Source organism: Ovis aries, chromosome 4 (genome assembly GCF_016772045.2).
Source record: "Ovis aries strain OAR_USU_Benz2616 breed Rambouillet chromosome 4, ARS-UI_Ramb_v3.0, whole genome shotgun sequence".
NCBI classification, from domain to species: Eukaryota; Metazoa; Chordata; class Mammalia; order Artiodactyla; family Bovidae; genus Ovis; species Ovis aries.
The window spans coordinates 64253475-64273720 of NC_056057.1; the positions used below are offsets into that span (position 1 = coordinate 64253475).

The 20246-nt window shown below is 42.3% G+C and overlaps 1 protein-coding gene across 2 annotated transcripts in view; it reads right to left on the minus strand.

The window, feature by feature from the left end:
- The window catches only part of BMPER (BMP binding endothelial regulator), a 257047-nt gene that overhangs the window by 4491 nt on the left and 232310 nt on the right, over positions 1–20246 (minus strand). For both annotated transcript variants that reach the window (XM_042248614.1, XM_004007905.5), the window contains one exon: positions 11634–11764. In XM_042248614.1, the coding sequence (XP_042104548.1) occupies positions 11634–11764 (131 nt within the window). The remainder of the gene's footprint in view (positions 1–11633; positions 11765–20246) is intronic.

Below are 20246 nucleotides of genomic sequence, written 5' to 3' on the forward strand. Positions count from 1 at the left end.
AAGAATCCACCTGCAATGCGGGAGACCTGGGTTCGATCCCTGGGTTGGGAAAATCCCCTGCAGAAGGGAAAGGCGACCCCCTCTAGTATTCTGGCCTGGAGAATTCCATGGACTCTGTACTCCATAGGGTCGCAAAGAGTCGGACACCACTGAGTGATTTCATCTCATTGTGCATCTGTAGTTCCTATTTGGAGATGCTCACAAGGGTCTCCTAAGGGTCTTTTAAAAGACATATATTCCTCAGTCCCTTCCCTAAAGATTTTGCTCTGTGTCTACAGTGGAACCTTGGGCAGCTGTAAATTTTAAAGGTTCCAGAGGTCACTATAACAAGCACCCTTGCTTGAACAGAATGAACCACCAAAGCTGGGGCTCCTGAGGGCAGAGTCCTTGTCTTCCATGATGTAAAGTTCTGGCACAAGGCCAAGCACAGGGGAGCAGCTTAATAAATGCCTGTGCCTGTTGGATGATGATTTAATCTTAATGAAGTTCCATCCATCATCTTGATTCCCAATTTGGATTACATTTGGCTGGCCTTGAGTTCATTTTCCACTCTGCTGCTTCCAGAATGCCTCTTTCAACTCACTTTTCACTCCAGATACTTTATTCCCCTCAGATCTCGCAAAGATACCTCCTACTACGAAAACTCGGCAGAATTTCCTGTCTCTCTCACCCACGCTCTTTCCTGTTCTCTCCTTCTCCTATAGACATGCATTTCCCCACGTCTTTTCCTCTCTCTGACCTCTCAAGTCTTTCTTCTAACTGCACCACGTACTTTCCTACTGCTTCTCTGTGACATCTTACCTTTGACTACTGAACAGATATTTTCCTCACCATTTGTAGGCAGAAAATGCGGAACTACTAGGGGAAAAGTGGATTATTTTCAGCATTGCTATTCAATTCAAATTAAATCAATAAACTTTTACTGAGTATCTATTATGGGGCAGGCATTCTCTAAGGCCAGGGACTCTGATGTGAATCGGATATCATCTCTGAGCTTTAGTCTCAGGAGCCAGGACTTAGAACCAAATGGGTGATTTAAGCCAGTTCTAATGAGGTGGATGAACCTATACCCTATTATACAGAGTGAAGTAAGTCAGAAAGAGAAAGATAAATATCATATTCTAATGCATATATACAGAATCTAGAGAAAACGAACAGAAGAATTTATTTACAGGGCAGCAATGGAGAAACAGACATAGAGAATAGACTTATGGACATGGGGAGAGGGGAGGGGAGGGTGAGATGCATGGAAAGAGTAACATGGAAACTTACATTACCATATGTAAAATAAATAACCAACGGGAATTTGCTCTATGGCTCAGGAAACTCAAACAGGGGTTCTGTACCAACCTAGAAGGGTGGGATGGGTAGGGAGATGGGAGGGATGTTTAAAAGGGAGGGGATATATGTATACCTATGGCTGATTCATGCTGAGGTTTGACAGAAAACAACAAAATTCTGTAAAGCAATTATCCTAAAAAAAAAAAAAAAAATGGGTGAAGGAGACACCGAGATGGATTCTTAATTAAATGCAAGATGAACACATTAGACAGTGAGAATGAAGTACAGTGGAACAGTAAGAGAGACATCAACTCAACATTCAGGGCTCCTGAAAGATGATGCTGTGAAAGTGCTGCACTCAATATGCCAGCAAATTTGGAAAACTCAGCAGTGGCCACAGGACTGGAAAAGGTCGGTTTTCACTCCAATCCCAAAGAAAGGCAATGCCAAAGAATGCTCAAACTACTGCACAATTGCACTCATCTCACAAGATAGTAAAGTAATGCTCAAAATTCTCCAAGCCAGGCTTCAGCAATATGTGAACCATGAAATTCCAGATGTTCAAGTTGGTTTTAGAAAAGGCAGAGGAACCAGAGATCAAATTGCCAACATCCACTGGATCATGGAAAAAGCAAGAGAGTTCCAGAAAAAACATCTATTTCTGCTTTATTGACTATGCCAAAGCCTTTGACTGTGTGGATCACAAGAAACTGTGGAAAATTCTGAAAGAGATGGGAATACCAGACCACTTGACCTGGCTCTTCAGACACCTATATGCAGGTCAGGAAGCAACAGGTAGAACTGGATATGGAACAACAGACTGGTTCCAAATAGGAAAAGGAGTACGTCAAGGCTGTATATTGTCACCCTGCTTATTTAACTTCTATGCAGAGTACATCATGAGAAACACTGGGCTGGAAGAAGCACAAGCTGGAATCAAGATTTCTGGGAGAAATATCAATAACCTCAGATATGCAGATGACGCCACCCTTATGGCAGAAAGTGAAAAGAAACTAAAGACTTTCTTGATGAGAGTGAAAGAGGAGAGTGAAAAAGCTGGCCTAAAGTTCAGCATTCAGAAAAATAAGATCATGGCATCCGGTCCCATCATTTCATGGCAAGTAGATGGGGAAACAGTGGAAACAGTGTCTGACTTTATTTTTGGGGACTCCAAAATCAGATGCAGACGGTGGTTGCAGCCATGAAATTAAAAGACGCTTACTCTTTGGAAGGAAAGTTATGACCAACCTATATAGCATATTCAAAAGCAGGGACATTACTTTGCCAGCAAAGGTCCCTCTAGTCAAGACTATGGTTTTTCCAGTGGTCATGTATGGATGTAAGAGTTGGACTGTGAAGAAAGCTGAGCACCGAATAATTGATGCTTTTGAACTGTGGTGTTGGAGAAGACTCTTGAGAGTCCCTTAGACTGCAAGGAGATCCAACCATCCATTCAAATGAGATGAGTCCTAGGTGTTCTTTGGAAGGACTGATTCTAAAGCTGAAACTCCAATACTTTGGCCACCTCATGCGAAGAGTTGACTCATTGGAAAAGACTTTGATGCTGGGAGGGATTGGGGGCAGGAGGAGAAGGGGACGACCGAGGATGAGATGGCTGGATGGTATCACTGACTCGATGGACATGAGTCTGAGTGAACTCCGGGAGATGGTGATGGACAGGGAGGCCTGGTGTGCTGCAATCATGGGGTCGCTAAGAGTTGGACACGACTGAGGGACTGAGCTGAACTTAACTAGGGATTTAGGAAAACTTCAGAAAATAGATCCCACTTAGATATTAAAAGGTGACAAGACACTGCCAGACAGACAATGGCAGAAGTTTTCCAGAGAGAGCATGGTGCCAGGGGAGGGCGGTAGGAGGGCAAAGAGGGTACAATCAGCAACAACAAGCAGCCATGACCCAAGCAGAAACTGGAGGATCCTTGGTTTGTTGAAGGAGAAGCAAGGAATTTGAGAATAAGAGTTGGGGGAGGCAAAGGCAGAGAGGTGGGCAGGGGCTGTAATCCTTGAGGGAGTCTTAGAAGGGTTTTAGGGAGATAATATGATTAAATTTGCCTTCAATTTGGCACAACTTTTATACAATCCTAGAAAGTTAATCCTGACTTGGATCTTGTTTTATCCTCCATGTATCCAATATTTTTTCAAACTTGTAAAAGGCAAACAATACTTACTGACAACGTAAATGTGATCTAATTCATACACGTGCATTTGAAAAGGTTTCATTTGATAAAATACATGTTTCAAAAACCAGAAAATTACCAGAGTGGTTAGGGGTATGTTTGTGCTCAGTCATTTCAGTCATGTTAGACTCTTTGCAACCCTATGGACTGTGGCCCGCCAGACTCCTTAGTCCATGGGATTCTCCAGGCAAGAATACTGGAGTGGGTTGCTATGATCTCCTCCAGGGGATCTTCCTGACTCAGGGACTGAACCCAGGTCTCCTGCATTACAGGCAAATTCTATACAGCTGAGCCACTGGGGAAGTCTGGGGCTAGGGTTAGCAGGTTTAAATTCTTAAGGGGGCACATAAACAGCTATTCTATAAAGCATGCAAGGAGCATTACATGTCACTTTATGTGGTGCCCCATGAAGGCATTACGTGTTGGCATTATCAATGCAATTAGTAAGCATAGATTTGTGCCCTTTGGGACTCAGCTGTTCCCACACCCCTCTTCTGTGCTAAAGGTTACAGTGCTGACTATATCTCCTAATCCTTTATAGGAGATGTCTAGTCACCAAGGAGGATATCAGTGTGTATAAGTAGAGCAGAGGTGCTGCAGGAAAGGGGCTAGAATCACCTGGAGTCTGCAGAGTAAAGCAAGGAGGAAACTCTCCACAGAAGCCAGCAGATTGTCTCATTTGCTGCAGAAATACACATACCACTTTGAATACCCCAGAATCTTTCCTGCTTATAAAATGTATTCCTGAAAGTTCAGTGACAAGTAGCAGAAAATCTGCTAAGGATGGCAAAGCAAGATGCAGGAGCAAGACCATGGGAAAGTTATCGAGTCAAAAGGTACCAAGTAACAGTGATTAGGAACAGGTGAATAGAAACTGGAACGGTCCACACAGCATAACGTGACAGCAGAAGATAAGATAGTTAGATAGCATCACTGACTCAATGGACATGAATCTGAGCAAACTATCAGAGAGAGTGGAAAACAGAGGAGCCTCGTGTGCTATAGTCCACAGGGTCCCAAAGAGTCGGACAAAATGACTTAGTGACTGAATGACCACAACAAACACAACAAATATTTTAATAAATTCAGTATCAGTTCAGTCGCTCAGTCGTGTCTGACTCTTTGTGATGCCATGTTGTGCCCGACTCTTTGGGACCCCATGAACCGCAGCACACCAGACCTCCCTGTCCATCACCAACTCCCGGAGTTTACTCAGACTCACGTCCATTGAGTCGGTGATGCCATCCAGCCATCTCATCCTGTTGTCCCCTTCTCCTCCTGCCCCCAATCCCTCCCAGCATCAGTCTTTTCCAATAAGTCAACTCTTCGCATGAGGTGGCCAAAGTACTGGAGTTTCAGCCTTAGCATCATTCCTTCCAAAGAACACCCAGGACTGATCTCCTTTAGGATGGACTGGTTGGATCTCCTTGCAGTCCAAGGGACTCTCAAGAGTCTTCTCCAACACCACACTTCAAAGCATCAATCCTTTGGTGCTCAGCTTTTCTCACAGTCCAACTCTCACATCCATACATGACTACTGGAAAAACCATAGCCTTGACTAGAGGGACCTTTGTTGGCAAAGTAATATCTCTGCTTTTGAATATGCTATCTAGGTTGGTCATAACTTTCCTTCCAAGGAGTAAGCGTCTTTTAATTCCATGGCTGTAGTCACCATCTGCAGTGATATTGGAGCCCCCAAAATAAACTCTGACACTATTTCCACTGTTTCCCCATCTATCTGCCATGAAGTGATGGGACCAGATGCCATGATCTTAGTTTTCTGAATGTTGAGCTTTAAGCCAACTTTTTCACTTTCCTCTTTCACTTTCATTAAGAGGCTTTTTAGTTCCTCTTCACTTTCTGCCATAAGGGTGGTGTCATCTGCATATCTGAGGTTATTGATATTTCAATATATTAGTTGATGCTTATATAAATATACAAATATACACTCATATGTAAGGATATATATATAAATTTTTAACTCATATTTTTGTTTCTATTTTACAAGTAATGTTTATTCTTATAATAGGCTGACTCTTTTTTTACAGTGTACTTGCTTATTTGTGCTCTCCTAATAATTAAGAACAGGGGCTTTAATGCAAACTGACCTGGGTTTGAGTCCTAGCTTTCTTACTTTCTAGCTCTGTGATTTTTAGCAAATTACTTAAATATTCTAAGCCTTAATGTTCTTTACTGTAGAATGTGGGTAGTACAGATTAGAGTGGGGATTAAATAAGATAAAATGTAATATAAAATGCCAGAATAGTCTTTGGGGCAAAGGAGGTGCTTAGAAAATAGTACATATTAATATAAATGTTCATTATTAAACTTTTATAGACCTTCACAATAGCCCTCTGCATATCATACTGTGTTTAGTAATTCCTGTACTTAACTAGAGTTTCATTAGTCCTTCTCACCACAGCTGATGGGCCTGCGCTTGTGGTAGTATCATGGTAATACTAAAATCCAGCCTTCTGAGAGATGTCACTTGTTCATTCAGAGTTTCTTGCTTGGCTGGCTTATCTACTCAACTTACAAGCTTTTTACTCTGGAAAATTTCTCTTCTCTATATTAAGTGGTCTTAAGTGCTGTCATAAGCCAAAAGATCTGAGAGCTAAAAACAAGTAAAGAGTATTCTTAGAGTCTTCAATATTCCAGATGAAACAGAAATGAATCTACTGAGAGATGCTGCATATCTCCATAGAAACCAACTGTCAATCTGTGGAAATTCAGAGTGTGTGTGTGTGTGTGTGTGTGTGTGTGTGTGTGTAAAATGGTCCCCTGCAACCAAACATTGACAGTTACACTTCACTCAGATGGTTCCACTCATTTTAAGTGGTAAATGGAACCTTTCAGAAGTCATATTCCCTTTCCATTAGAAAAGTAATTTTAGCTACTGAGATTCAGTCCCTGAAATCAGGATCCTGGGACAGGAGGAAAGTGTAGTCCTCAAACGCACTGGATGCACTGAACTGGTGTTAAATATAGCTCAGCGTCAGTAAAGAGAGGGTTCACATATTCTGTATCTGATATGATCCTTGTCACGGCATCATAGCTAATAAAATTAATAAAGTTCTGCTGAGCTCAATGTTACACGAGGATGAATGGCTGGGCCTTGAGTCCACATATTTTATTCATTTCCTGGTAGATTCAAGGGAAATCTACCCTGTCTGACTCTTTGCGACCTCAAGGACTGTAGCCCACGAGGCTCCTCTGTTCATGGGATTCTCCGGGCAAAACTACTGGAGTGGGTAGCACTCCCTTCTCCAGGGTACCTTCCCGACCTAGGAATCAAACCTAGATCTCCTACAGTGCAGTCAGATACTGAGTCACCAGGGAAAATTCAAGGGAAAGAGGACTCAAAGCAGAGAAAATGAGACAGGCATATTCAAGGTGTGCTGGAAGGACCAAGTCTCTCAAAACCCTGCCCTTCCTATACTACCCTGCACTGAAGAGGGAGGTAAGTCATTTAGTCCCACGTTTCAGGAGCCTCAACCACACCTTAATATGAGTTTGTATCACCTCAGCCCTCCTCTGGAAAGGCAGCATTGACAGAGAGGTACTCTTGCCATGGAAAGGGAACTCAGACATAGATTGGACTTGACTTTCAGAGGAGAGAGCAAATCGAAAAGGGAAGTCACGAGGAGATAAAAGGGTTTGAGTGCTTTCTAAGGACATAGATTAGTGACTGTGTCAAGGGGTGGCTTGAAGAAGCTTTAGTGATCCCTAAACCCTCATCATTCTACTCCCCCAAAGCCACACATTAAGCACACAAATTAACTTCGTGGTTTCAACTCTGACTGCAGGTCAGAATCACCGGAGAGGTTTCAAGTAATACACAAGACAAGTTAAAGCAGGATATCTGGGCTTGGGGCCCAGGCATAGTTTCCTGGCTTATTTTTTAAGCTCCCAGAATGACTCCAATGTCGAGCAGATTGAGATCCACTATCTAAGTGAACATCAGGTCCATGTCCTGAAAATAAGACTCAAGGCAATTCTTCGAACCAGCTGACCACTCTTGCACTCCACCAATGTATATATTAAAGTTAGCAGTGCCATGAACTGCCTTCTTTTCCAATTTTGGAGTTAAGTTTTCTCGGATTCATGAAGAATGTTGCAAACCCGTCTTTCCATTCTAGGTAAAACCGGTCCTTTAAAGAAAAACATTTGCCAACCCTTGTAGCAAAAGACAGTCGTCTTATCTTGCGTCTATGAGTAGCATTGCTACTGACTATCTTGGAAGAGTTGAGCACTCTTCTAGATGTTTCACATACATATTACTAATGCTTATAACTCTTCAGAGTAGATACTACCATAGGTGAAGGTGAGGTCGCTCAGTCGTGTCCGACTCTTTGCGACCCCGTGGACTGTAACCTACTAGGCTTCTCCGTCCATGGGATTCTCTAGGCAAGAATACTGGAGTGGATTGCCATTTCCTTCTCAAGGGGATCTTCCCGACCCAGGGATCGAACCCGGGTCTCCCGCATTGGAGGCAGACGCTTTAACCTCTGAGCCACCAGGGAAGCCTAATTTCCAAAATATATCTAGAATCTCTCTTCTTCCTCCACACACTGCCTCCATCTTAATCCAAGCCACCATCATTTTGTCATTCCAACTACTGCAACAGCCTCTTGCCTTCAACCTTGCCCTATTCAATGCATTCTCTAAACAGGGTGGTCTTTGAAAAGCAGAAGGAAGGTTGCTTAAATTCCATCAGTGGCTTCCATCCTTCTTGGAATAAAAGCTAGACTCCTTCTCAAGACCTGTGAAGTCCTGCATGCAGGACTTCAGCTCCAGCTTCAACTCCACTCTCATCTTGAGCCTTTCTTTCCCTTGCCTACTGTGCTCACACTGACTCACTTCCAGTTTGAGAGCTGCTATCTTATACAAATATGATTCTTCCACATAGAACTCTTGCCTTGACTCCCTTTAGTTCTAGAATGTGCAGCTGGACTATCACATCCGAAGAGAAGTTTTCTCTCCTCACCATTTAAGTAGCCACCCACTCTGGCTCCATTTATTTTCTTTTGCTCTGCTTTATTTGTTTCTTTCACCATACTCACCACACTTAGCAAGTATTTATTGTAGAGTTACTAGTTTTGTCTGGTTCTCCCACTGGGCTGGCGGCACTTCAATGGCAGGGATCTCAACCCATCTCTCATAGTCACCAAAGTACTCACAGTGTTTTGTTTAATGCCTGGTACTTAGCCATTTTGTAAAAAATATTTCTTGGATGAACAAAGAAGCCCATTTTACAGATATCAAATAAGCTAAGTAACTTGCCTGAGATCAAAGCGTTATAATGACTATTACAGCAATCTGTCTCTCAGAAGGAAAAGAACATTTTACTGGTGTTTATATAGCAGTTTCTCTCTCTCAAAAAAAAAAAAAATCACACAGGAAGCAACAGTTTGAACTGGACATGGAACAACAGACGGGTTCGAAATAGGAAAAGGACTATGTCAAGGCTGTATATTGTCACCCTGCTTATTTAATTTATATGCAGAGTACATCATGAGAAACGCTGGGCTGGAAGAAGCACAAGCTGGAATCAAGATTTGCGGGAGAAATATCAATAACCTCAGATATGCAGATGACACCTCTCTTATGGTAGAAAGTGAGAAAAACTAAAGAGCCTCTTGATGAAAGTGAAGGAGGAGAGTGAAAAAGTTGGCTTAAAGCTCAACATTCAGAAAACGAAGATCATGGCATCTGGTCCCATCACTTCATGGCAAATAGATGGGGAAACAGTGGAAACAGTGTCAGACTTTTATGTTTTTCGTCTCCAAAATCACTGTAGATGGTGATTGCAGCCATGAAATTAAAAGAAGCTTACTCCTTGGAAGGAAAGTTAAGATCAACCTACACAGCATATTCAAAAGCAGAGACATTACTTTGCCAACAAAGGTCTGTCTAGTCAAGGTTATGGTTTTTCCAGTAGTCATGTAGGGATGTGAGAGTTGGACTATAAAGAAAGCTGAGCGCCAAAGAATTGATGCTTTTGAAGTGTGGTGTTGGAGAAGACTCTTGAGAGTCCCTTGGACTGCAAGGAGATCCAACCAGTCCATCTTAAAGGAGATCAGTCCTGGGTGTTCATTGGAAGGACTGACATTGAAGCTGAAACTCCAATACTTTGGCCACCTGACGTGAAGAGCTGACTCATTTGAAAAGACCCTGATCTTGGGAAAGATTGAGGGTAGGAGGAGAAGGGGACGACAGAGGATGAGATGGTTGGAAGGCATCACCGATTCAATGAACATGAGTTTGGGTGGACTCTGGGAGTTAGTGGTGGACAGGGAGGCCCGGCATGCTGCAATTCATGGGGTCTCAAAGAGTCAGACACGACTGAGCGACTGAACTGAACTGAACTATACTGAAGAACTTAAATGGCTGTAACTGTTCTGGATCTTCTTTGTTCCATACGTAACCTAAACCACAGCAATGACTATCCCTGTGCTAAGCACATCAAGCTGGTAGCTTGAGGTTAAGAGGATTTTCTAACACCGCACACAAAAATAAACTCAAAATGGATTAAAGATCTAAATGTAAGATCAGAAACTATAAAACTCCTAGAGGAGAACATAGGCAAAACACTCTCAGACATAAATCACAGCAGGATCCTCTATGATCCACCTCCCAGAATTATGGAAATAAAAGAAAAAATAAACAAATGGGATCTAATTAAAATTAAAAGCTTCTGCACAACAAAGGAAAACTATAAGCAAGGTGAAAAGACAGCCTTCTGAATGGGAGAAAATAATAGCAAATGAAGCAACTGACAAACAACTAATCTCAAAAATATACAAGCAACTTATGCAGCTCAATTCCAGAAAAATAAACGACCCAATCAAAAAATGGGCCAAAGAACTAAATAGACAGTTCTCCAAAGAAGACATACGGATGGCTAACAAACACATGAAAAGATGCTCAACATCACTCATTATTAGAGAAATGCAAATCAAGACCACAATGAGGTACCACTTCACACCAGTCAGAATGGCTGCGATCCAAAAATCCGCAAGCAATAAATGCTGGAGAGGGTGTGGAGAAAAGGGAACCCTCCTACACTGTTGGTGGGAATGCAAACTAGTACAGCCACTATGGAGAACAGTGTGGAGATTCCTTAAAAAATTGCAAATAGAACTACCTTATGACCCAGCAATCCCACTTCTGGGCATACACACCAAGGAAACCAGAATTGAAAGAGACACATGTACCCCAATGTTCATCGCAGCACTGTTTATAATAGCCAGGACATGGAAACAACCTAGATGTCCATCAGCAGATGAATGGATAAGAAAGCTGTGGTACATATACACAATGGAGTATTACTCAGCCGTTAAAAAGAATTCATTTGAATCAGATCTGATGAGATGGATGAAACTGGAGCCAATTATACAGAGTGAAGTAAGCCAGAAAGAAAAACACCAATACAGTATACTAACACATATATATGGAATTTAGGAAGATGGCAATGACGACCCTGTATGCAAGACAGGAAAAAAGACACAGATGTGTATAACGGACTTTTGGACTCAGAGGGAGAGGGAGAGGGTGGGATGATTTGGGAGAATGGGAATTCTAACATGTATACTATCATGTAAGAACTGAATCGCCAGTCTATGTCTGATGCAGGGTGCAGCATGCTTGGGGCTGGTGCATGGGGATGACCCAGAGAGATGTTGTGGGGAGGGAGGTGGGAGGGGGGTTCATGTTTGGGAACGCATGTAAGAATTAAAGATTTTAAAATATAAAAAATAAAAAACTAAAAAAAAAAAAAAAAAAAGAGGATTTTGCACCAGTGGAAATCCTTAAATTGTGCAAATGTGCTCATCACAAAGCACTTCTCTTAAACGTTTTCTATCCTGCCCAGTGAGAAGTTCCTGTGTTTTATCAAGTTGAAATCCAGCTGGGCTACTTATAATGCCAAGGGGGGATGTGACCATTCACCTATCATCAAATTCTCTTTTAGTGCTATCTTGGAAATGGCTACTCACTCCAGTATTGTTGCCTGGAGAATTCTATGGACAGAGGGCCTCACGGATGACAGTCCATGGGGTTGCAGAGTCAGACATGACCTAGCGACTGAGCACATTACTAGCTTGGGCACTGTCGTTGAGTTTCTGATGGTTGGATCTGCCAGAAATTTCTCACCTGCACAGTTCTGCTGTGGCTCCCAGTGGACACGGATGCCCTCTCTCTGGCAGGCTCTGGTATATGCCAGGAATGATTCGCAGTAACAGTTTTTATGGACTGGACATTCACACATGTCTGTCACGCAGGACCTAAGGGACCAACAGAAAGAAGTGAACATTCAAAACTATCAAATACCAAGTATCCTAAATACAACTTGAAGAAAAGCAGTGGGTGAGTGAATGTCAAACCTTGTCTGGACATTAAAGGCTGCTATTTTAAATTGGAAACCTAAAAATGATATAAAAAATACTTCATGAAACCTTACTGGATACCTCTGAATAATGTGACATCAGTTTCCTTTTCTTTTAGAGCAGGACTGGTCAATAGAACTTTCTTAATGATGGAAATACTCTATAGTCTCCACTGTCCAAAGTTATAGCCACTCATCATATCTGGTCAATTAGCACTTGAAATGTATCCAGTGAGAATGAAAAACCAAACTTTTTATTTGATTGAATTTTAATTAATTTAGATGTAAACAGTTACAAATGTCTATTTGCTACCATGTTGGGAACACAGCTCTTAGAATACATCCCTGTTCAAGGTGCTGCCATTTTGTGAGTAGCTCTGATACATATTAGGATATAACTGAAATAGAGACCAATTTGATGAGAGAATCAAATCCCTTGGCTTTCTGAAGACATTCAATTAGGATTCACTTTTCCAGTATCTTAGAATCTTAGTCTTTTGAGGAACACTGAACCTCGTTCTTTAGAATGTGGGGTGACAAATTCCAAATAAAGCAAAACTTTCAGGCCACTAGTTAGACTGAAAAATATAGGAGATTGAGCCAAGGTCCTTGTTTTTCTTTTTACTCAGTCGCTCAGTTGTGTCTCTTTGCAACCCCATGGACTGTAGCTCGCCAGGTTCTTCTGTCCATGGAATTTTATAGGCAAGAATACTGGAGTGGGTTGCCATTTCCTACTCTGGGCAATCTTCCCGACCCAGGGATCAAATCTACATCTCTTGTATCTAGGTAGATCGATTCTTTACCACTAGTGCCACCTGGGAAGTGCCTAAGGGGCTTAAATTTAAATATGGAAATAATTGGCTAGGATGTAAAGAGAACTGAAGTGTGTTTCAAACACAAACTAATATATTTTCAAACACATTGACCTCGGAGACATAATAACCTCACATTGGACTATGATATTACAGTCTACAAAGGCCTTTCTCATTCTGTTACGAGTGCTAAATAGGACATAGCATAGTCCCTGTTTTATTAATTTAAAAAAAGTCATTCTACAAATAGGTCCAAAGTCACACTAGTAAGTGACAAAAAAGTGAACTAAATTACATCTCCTGAGACTAGTGCTCTCTTCCCAGCAAGTTTTGTTGTTGTTCGTTTAGTTGCTAAGTTGTTTCTGACTCCTTTGCAACCCCACGGACTGTCTCCTCTGTCCATAGGATTTCCCAGGCAAGAATGCTGGAGTGGGTTGCCATTTCTTTCTCCAGAGGATCTTCCCAGCCCAGGACAATGAACCCAAGGGGTGTACTGTATTGGCAGACAGAGTCTTTATCATTGAGTCACACGGAAGCCCTGCAGCAAGTTTATTGCCTAACAATTTTGACTTAACATTTTACATAAGACATCCAAGATTAGAATACCCTTTTTTTTTTCATCCTCTGTCCAGCAAAACCACTTCTTTACAGAATCTAATTCAAGGCTGGAAGCAGAAAAAATAATATTCAAGATTATAAATAGCACTGATGATCCTGAAAAGTGATCAGGACATGATCATCCAGTGTTCTTACACAAGCATTCCCTCTTGCTGTGAGATGTGTACACACCTGATTATAGAGAGTGACCAGCTTGCTCTGGGTAGAACTGCCTGCTCTGAACAAGAATTAAATGGCAGAAACCATATTAAAAGATCAATAGACTCACCGTGTACCTTCAAAGTTATTACATTTCAACACTCAAGGCCACAGCCTTGGGAAATGGGAACTATGCTGGAACAAAAGAGAAACAAGTCTGAAACCTCAAGAGTGCTTTCATTTCATCCAAAGAGAGACTGTTTGATGCCTGATACTTAAGACACAATAATCAGGACAGAAAAACTGCTCTCTCTGCTCTCTGCAATAATCAAAGCTGTAATTCTTAATACCTTCTCCACTTGTATTACAGAAAACCTGTGAAATCATGTTCAACCCTTTCTGATATTAGACACACATGTTATGTCTTTAACGTGGAGCCTCCGGGTTTCCAAGAAAAGACAAATAAAGCCTGTCCTTACAACAGCCACTAAATGTCTGAGAAGGAATCCTCCTCAACATTATTTCCTTTGTTGTTTCAATTTTCATTTCAGACTAACTCACGCCCACCACATCTGCACTCAGACTTCACGGCACCATTTTTGGCTGCTCCGGTCCTACCCTCTGAGCCCACTTCTGCTTCACGTGTTTCTCACCCTCTTTCCTGGCCCAGGGGTATGGGTACCCTGGCGGTTGTACTCAACTCCCACTGACATGACAGGAAGGGGATGGGACCTCATGAACCTGGTAACATGGTGGTACTTATATGAGAAAAATCTCAACCAGAGGAAATGCTCCCTCTGATTTGAAAGAATGTCTAATGTAATTCTATAAAACTGTTTGGACAGTCAGCAAACAAAATTTAATTTGTTTGTGTGAAAGGACTGTTGGCTAGTGTTTTCCTTCTCTTCTCTATATTTCTGCCAGTTGTTGTATGAAGGTATTTATACAATTTAAAATAAATTATGAACAGCTCAATCCAATTCACTGAGACTGCTGAGAGAAATGTTCAAAGCACATATTTAATAATTGCTATGTACACATAATCTACCCTACCCACAGACTACTCTGGACTCTCAGACACAATCAATAATACATCTACCCTTTAAGACTAAGGAAGATTTGAGCTTCTTCTATTACTTGGCACTCATGAGAAACAACATTTGAGGGAAAAACGTTTGTCAGAGTCAGTCCTTAACTTGAAATATGTCACGTATTTTTAAAGGCTTGAAAGATGTGTCTTGTCACAGAAGTTAAAACTATAAGATGTCTTTTTTCACTTGTCAAGTTGACTGTTACACAAAATTGTACCCAGAGTTTGTAAGAGAATGAAGAAATAGACAGTCCATACTCTGCTGGCAAAAGTGTAAAAGTCTAGTGCTTATGTTGAGCACTTTGCTCTACTCAGCCTTTACATGAATTATCACATTTACTCCACACAGAACCAGATAGGAGGCAGGTGGTATTACCAGCCCACTTAACAGATAGGGAAACTGAAGCCTGGAGATGTTACCAATTTCCCCAGGGTCTCATGGCTGATGACAGATTCAGAACTTCAGAACCAGGACTGTAACTCAGGCCTTTCTAATCTCAACTCTCATGTTCTTAATAAGATTAGAAGATCTTTCTAGAGAGTAACTTAGCAATACTTACAAATAGCCCTAAGAAACATTTTTATCCTGATAGGGAAATTTCACACCCAAGGAAATAGTAACTTATGTGGTTTATATATAGGGGTGTCATCACAATACTATTAAAATGGAAAAAAAAAAATAACCTAAATTGCCTACATCAGTTACATACATTTTAGGAGACTTCTACAATGAAATATTCTACAGACATTACAATGGTGTTTATGATGTTCATTTTTAAACTGAAGGAAACTGAAGGATTAATGGAAAAAGAGCAAAACTGTCCCAGTCTTGTGTAGTCACACACAGGCTTATGTGCTAAGTCACTTAGTCATGTCTGACTCTTTGTGATTCTATGGACTATATCCCACCAGGCTCCTCTGTCCTCGGGATTCTCCAGGCAAGAATACTGGAGTGATCACACGCAGAAAACGATATACCCAAATATTCACAGCAGTCAACCCTGAGTGCTGGCTCTTTCTCTTATTTTCCTGCATATTTTCTACAATGAACATGTACCACTTTTCTAAAAAGACAAAATCACAGTGTTGGGACCTAACCTGAGCCGTGACAGGCTCAACAGGCCACACCAGGCCTAAGCCTCAGGTTCCTGTAAGCATGAGTCACAATTCTAGGAAGCCCCATCCTAGGAGAGTTCCTGCTGGTGCCAAACCAGATTAAAACCTGAGTCATGATTCCCGGGAACCACACCCTGGGAAAGTCCTGAGCCAATCCAGATAGGGATGCAGGATTTGGAAATCGCATGTGTGTATGGCTCAGCCAATCATTACCCGCCAGCTGTACTAAGAACCGCCTGTATAAAAGCAGCTGTGAGTCAGAGCTCAGGGCTTTCTCGTCAGGACTCCACTGTGCTGGATGAGACGGGAGCCCTAGCTCGAGCTAGCAATAAACCCCTTTATGCTTTTGCATTGCTGTGGATGTCTTATTCTCTCAGTTTTGGGGACTCGGACACTGGGCATAACAAGTGTATTTTTTAAACAACAAAAGGAATGTCATAAGATGTATTAATATTTAAATCCAAATTTAGGAACTAGAGTGAGTGAAAAATAAAGAACTGGAGAAAAATAAAGCTTCCATTGTAGATTTTAGCTATTAAATATTTCTCCAGCTAAGATCTTTCTAATCTGTACATCAGAGGCCTCCTGACATAGGCTGTGATTTGATCCACTTTGTGTTGTCCTCAGATTTCCACCTCGTTGATCTAATGATGCTGTGAGCTTGACATCCGGGTGAATGGAATGGATAACAGAATAATTATGCATGCTTCTGCTGATAACATAGGAATTTATTAAGAGGAAAATACAAGCATCTTCATAGACCTGTCAAATTTCAGGGAGGGGCAAAACTATTGTTATTCAAGTATTCAATTCATGTTATCACACTTAATACTTCAGCCTGGGTGAAATCTAATTTATGACCCAGTGGAGCTGAATTTTTATATGTTAATAGAAGATCATGGACCTTGCCTTAGTCAGTATTCACCAATACTCTACATTTATATTCATTTTACGGAATCAGTAGCAGAATGTTATCACTTTCAGTAGTTACTGAGATTTATGGCTTTGGTTTTTCTGCTTTCATGGTGTTATTCTGTCAGTAATGTTCTGTCTGATGCTGAGTTCTTGGTCAGGAAACACCATCGCCCATTGCTCCAACGGGAAACCACAGGATCCACTTCAAATGAGCTTTTCCAGGAAAGCCCTGCAGGTAAAGAGCACCAGCTCGGCCCGAGCAATCCCTGGTAAAGCATACTTTCCGCCATGGGAGCTTTTAATTAATGTACCTAGAAATGCTTTTCTAATTTATCCTCCCTGCCCTTGGCATCTTTCCTGACAGCAGAGAGGTGCAGGCAGGACTCTCGTTCCATGGGGTTTGCACAGCTGTGCGGTGCAGAGATAAGGAAAAGGATGCCAAGGGCCATCACAGGGCCCCAAACAACTGGCTCTGTGCTGTACTGTAATGTCACATACCAACTGCCTCCCTTGTCTATCCATTTTACGTGCATGTGCCATGCTCCACGTGTCAATAAGACCCTTTGAACACCTCTCCTCTTAGCACCCAGCAGAGTACATGTGTCAGCACCTACCTGTGGTCCCTTCCCTCCCTGAAATAGGGCTTATCACAATTTACCTACAGGGGAGCCTCCTTATCTTTTTTCCCCTGTCAAGTTACAACCACTGCCTCCTGCAAAGCTGTAAGATGATAGCTACTATCCACATGGAGCCATTTACATGGAAATTTAAGTTAACTATGATTAAATAAATCTAAAATTCATACACTAGCCATACCTCAAGTGTTCAGTGGCCATCTGTAATTCGTGACCACCATATTAGACATTTCCACCAGTTCCATCACTGCAGAAAATTGTACTGGGACGGTGGTACCAAGAATGCAGCTCTGTCTGTATTTGAAAACCACTCCTGTCCTCTCCAGAGGGATTTATTGGTGGAGTGAGATTAAGGCCTCATCTACAGAGGAAGTTCAAATTTCTTGGCCTCAATGTCAAGGTCCCTGGCCATCTAAACATCCCTCTTTCTTCCCATTCATTCTTCCATCCAATCATATGGGGCCGTCTCATCAAGCATCAGGCTTCCTTATGCCTTGTTTTTGCCTCGAATGTGCCTTTTTGTCTTCTCCACTGGAAAAATCAGATGCCTATCCTTTAAGACAGTTTCAGATTCCTCTGTGGTGCTCCCTGACTGGCTCAGGAAAAGTTATCCCCTGTCTATCAGGTCCTGTGCCTTCCACATCTTTTTTCTTGTACAGACCCTCTGAATCCTTATGGTCTCTTTCTCTGTTTCAGCAGCAGAACTATATCTCGCTCATCCAGCCAAGCACTGTGCCTTGGACACACAGCTCATTAAACATTCAGTGAATCATCCCAAGAGTAGATGAGAATGGCCTGATAACCTTCACATGGCTTCCATGGGGTTGGGCAGTTGGGCACTGATATCTGAGGGGCATGAATTCCATTCTTGCCCCTAACTTGCTGGTTGTGGTATGGGAGCTGCTACCCATGGCTACCTTGGAACAAAGCTGCTTCTACAAGAACCTTTCCAGTGTCATTTTCATTTTGAACTTCTGGTACCCCTCTCCTGTATCCCAGAGGATTTTTTTTTCATTTAGTGAATGGTGGGAAAAAAGATTTTGATGAGAGAATTCTGCATTCATGACACATTTTCAGGAAAGCACATATTCAGTCTTGTACGAACAACCTATAGTTCTTCGTGTTATTAAAAAGGCAAGCCTCCAACACTGCTAAAATCAAAACATCAAACACCTCTCTGCTTCCTAGCAACAGCACACCAAGTGATTTTCCCTCTGCTTTTCCTGGCAGGAGGGCCATGCCTGCCAGAGAGAAGCAAGTGCTCATGACTTTGCTACCAAACACAGTTCTGAAAGACAGATATATGAACCACTGGGAACGCTCCACCCGGTTTCTGGGGGAACAGATAGGCAAAGCAAGAGCCAGCCCCATCTAGGAGCCAGAGTCAGAGCTCCGGCTTTCCCCTCCGCCACCATGAAGGGTCTCTGGCTGGGCTATTTGTTCAATCTGGAGGTCAGTTGTCCTGGGAGCAACAATAGAACAGGACTGGAAGATGACTAGAAAACCACACTGGGGTCCTATGGCTGTCCTTACTCCATGTATTTGGAGAGTTCACAGAAGCAAGTGAAAGCATCTCAGGCTTATTAGTGCCTGGGAATCAATGAAAAAGGGAGATGGGAAAGGCTACTAGAGACAGAGTCCTGACTGGATGGAGTGTATTTAACACCAAGGGACTACTTAAAATTTCACAAATACTTTAACCCTTGAAATTCTGTGCTGACTTTCCTAACCTGAGTTACATGGAAGTAACTAGAGGTAGCAGCCACAACCTGAAGGCATATCCATGTTACAGTATACCTAAGAAAACAATTCCAAACCTAACTCAGAAGTGGCTACCTCAGTTCTCCTCAATACTATATAGGCACTCTCATGCTTTCATATACAAATAACAGTACTCTAACCTAGAAGTCGGGGTTCAAAGATTTAATAATGTGAAATGTAACGTAGCTTTATTGAATTGTTAATAAGTGTGTGGGGCAAGTCTGCAAAGCCAGCCTACTGCTCCTTCCAGACTCTTCCTGGGCCAGCCACAGTTGGCACCACCAGGGCTTAACTATGAGCGAGAATATCTGAGTTTAAATTGGTTCCAGGTGGCCTAGGGTTGCCAGGCTAGAATAGCAAGGTCAGGTACTTCTGGATGATCTTGTGCATTTCATGAAATCTATTTGAGGAGATGGAGCAGGAGAATCTGGGAAGCCAGCTGTGTCTCTGGTTGTGGATCTTGAATTTATCTGCAGTCCAGCTCCACCACCCCCCCCACACACACACACACACACAAACACACACACACACACATTAGACCTTGAGCTCACTCCTTAGTATGAAGAATGAACTCATTGAGCTTTGCTTATTCCAGGCACTAAGGGAGGTTCAAAGATGAACAGATATGGATCCCAGCCAGAAGAGAAAATTGCACAGATACTGAAAACCAAACTTGAAATGACGTGAGGGCTTTAATGGCAGACAGCTGGAGCAATGGGATGAAAGAAAAATGAGTGTTAGTGGCTCAATCATGTCCGACTGTTTGCAATCCCATGGACTATAGCCCACCAGGCTCCTCTATCCTCTGTCCACATGGATTCTCCAGCAAGAATACTGGAGTGGGTTGCCATACCCTCCTCCAGGGGATCTTCCCAACCCAGGGATCCAACCCAGGTCTCCTGCATTGCAGAGAGATTCTTTACCGTATGAGCCCCCAGGGAAGCCCTTGGATACTGAACAATGTGCTAAGTTGCTTCAGTTGTGTCCGACTTTTCGTGATGCCATGGACTATAGGCCCCCAGGTTCCTCTGTCCAGGCAAAAGTACTGGAGCAGGTTGCCATTCCCTTCTCCAGAGGATCTTCCCTATCCAGGGATCAAACCTGTGTCTCTTATGTCTCCTGCATTGGCAGACAGGTTCTTTACCACTAGTGCCGCCTGGGAAGCGCCAGAGCAATGGGATCCACAGGGCAGGCAAGTGTGTCCAGAGGCTTCACAGAGTAGGAGAGACACAGGAACTGGGTCTTAAAGGATCTGTGTAATTGTGTTTGTTTTGAGAATGAGGAAAAGGAAGTTTC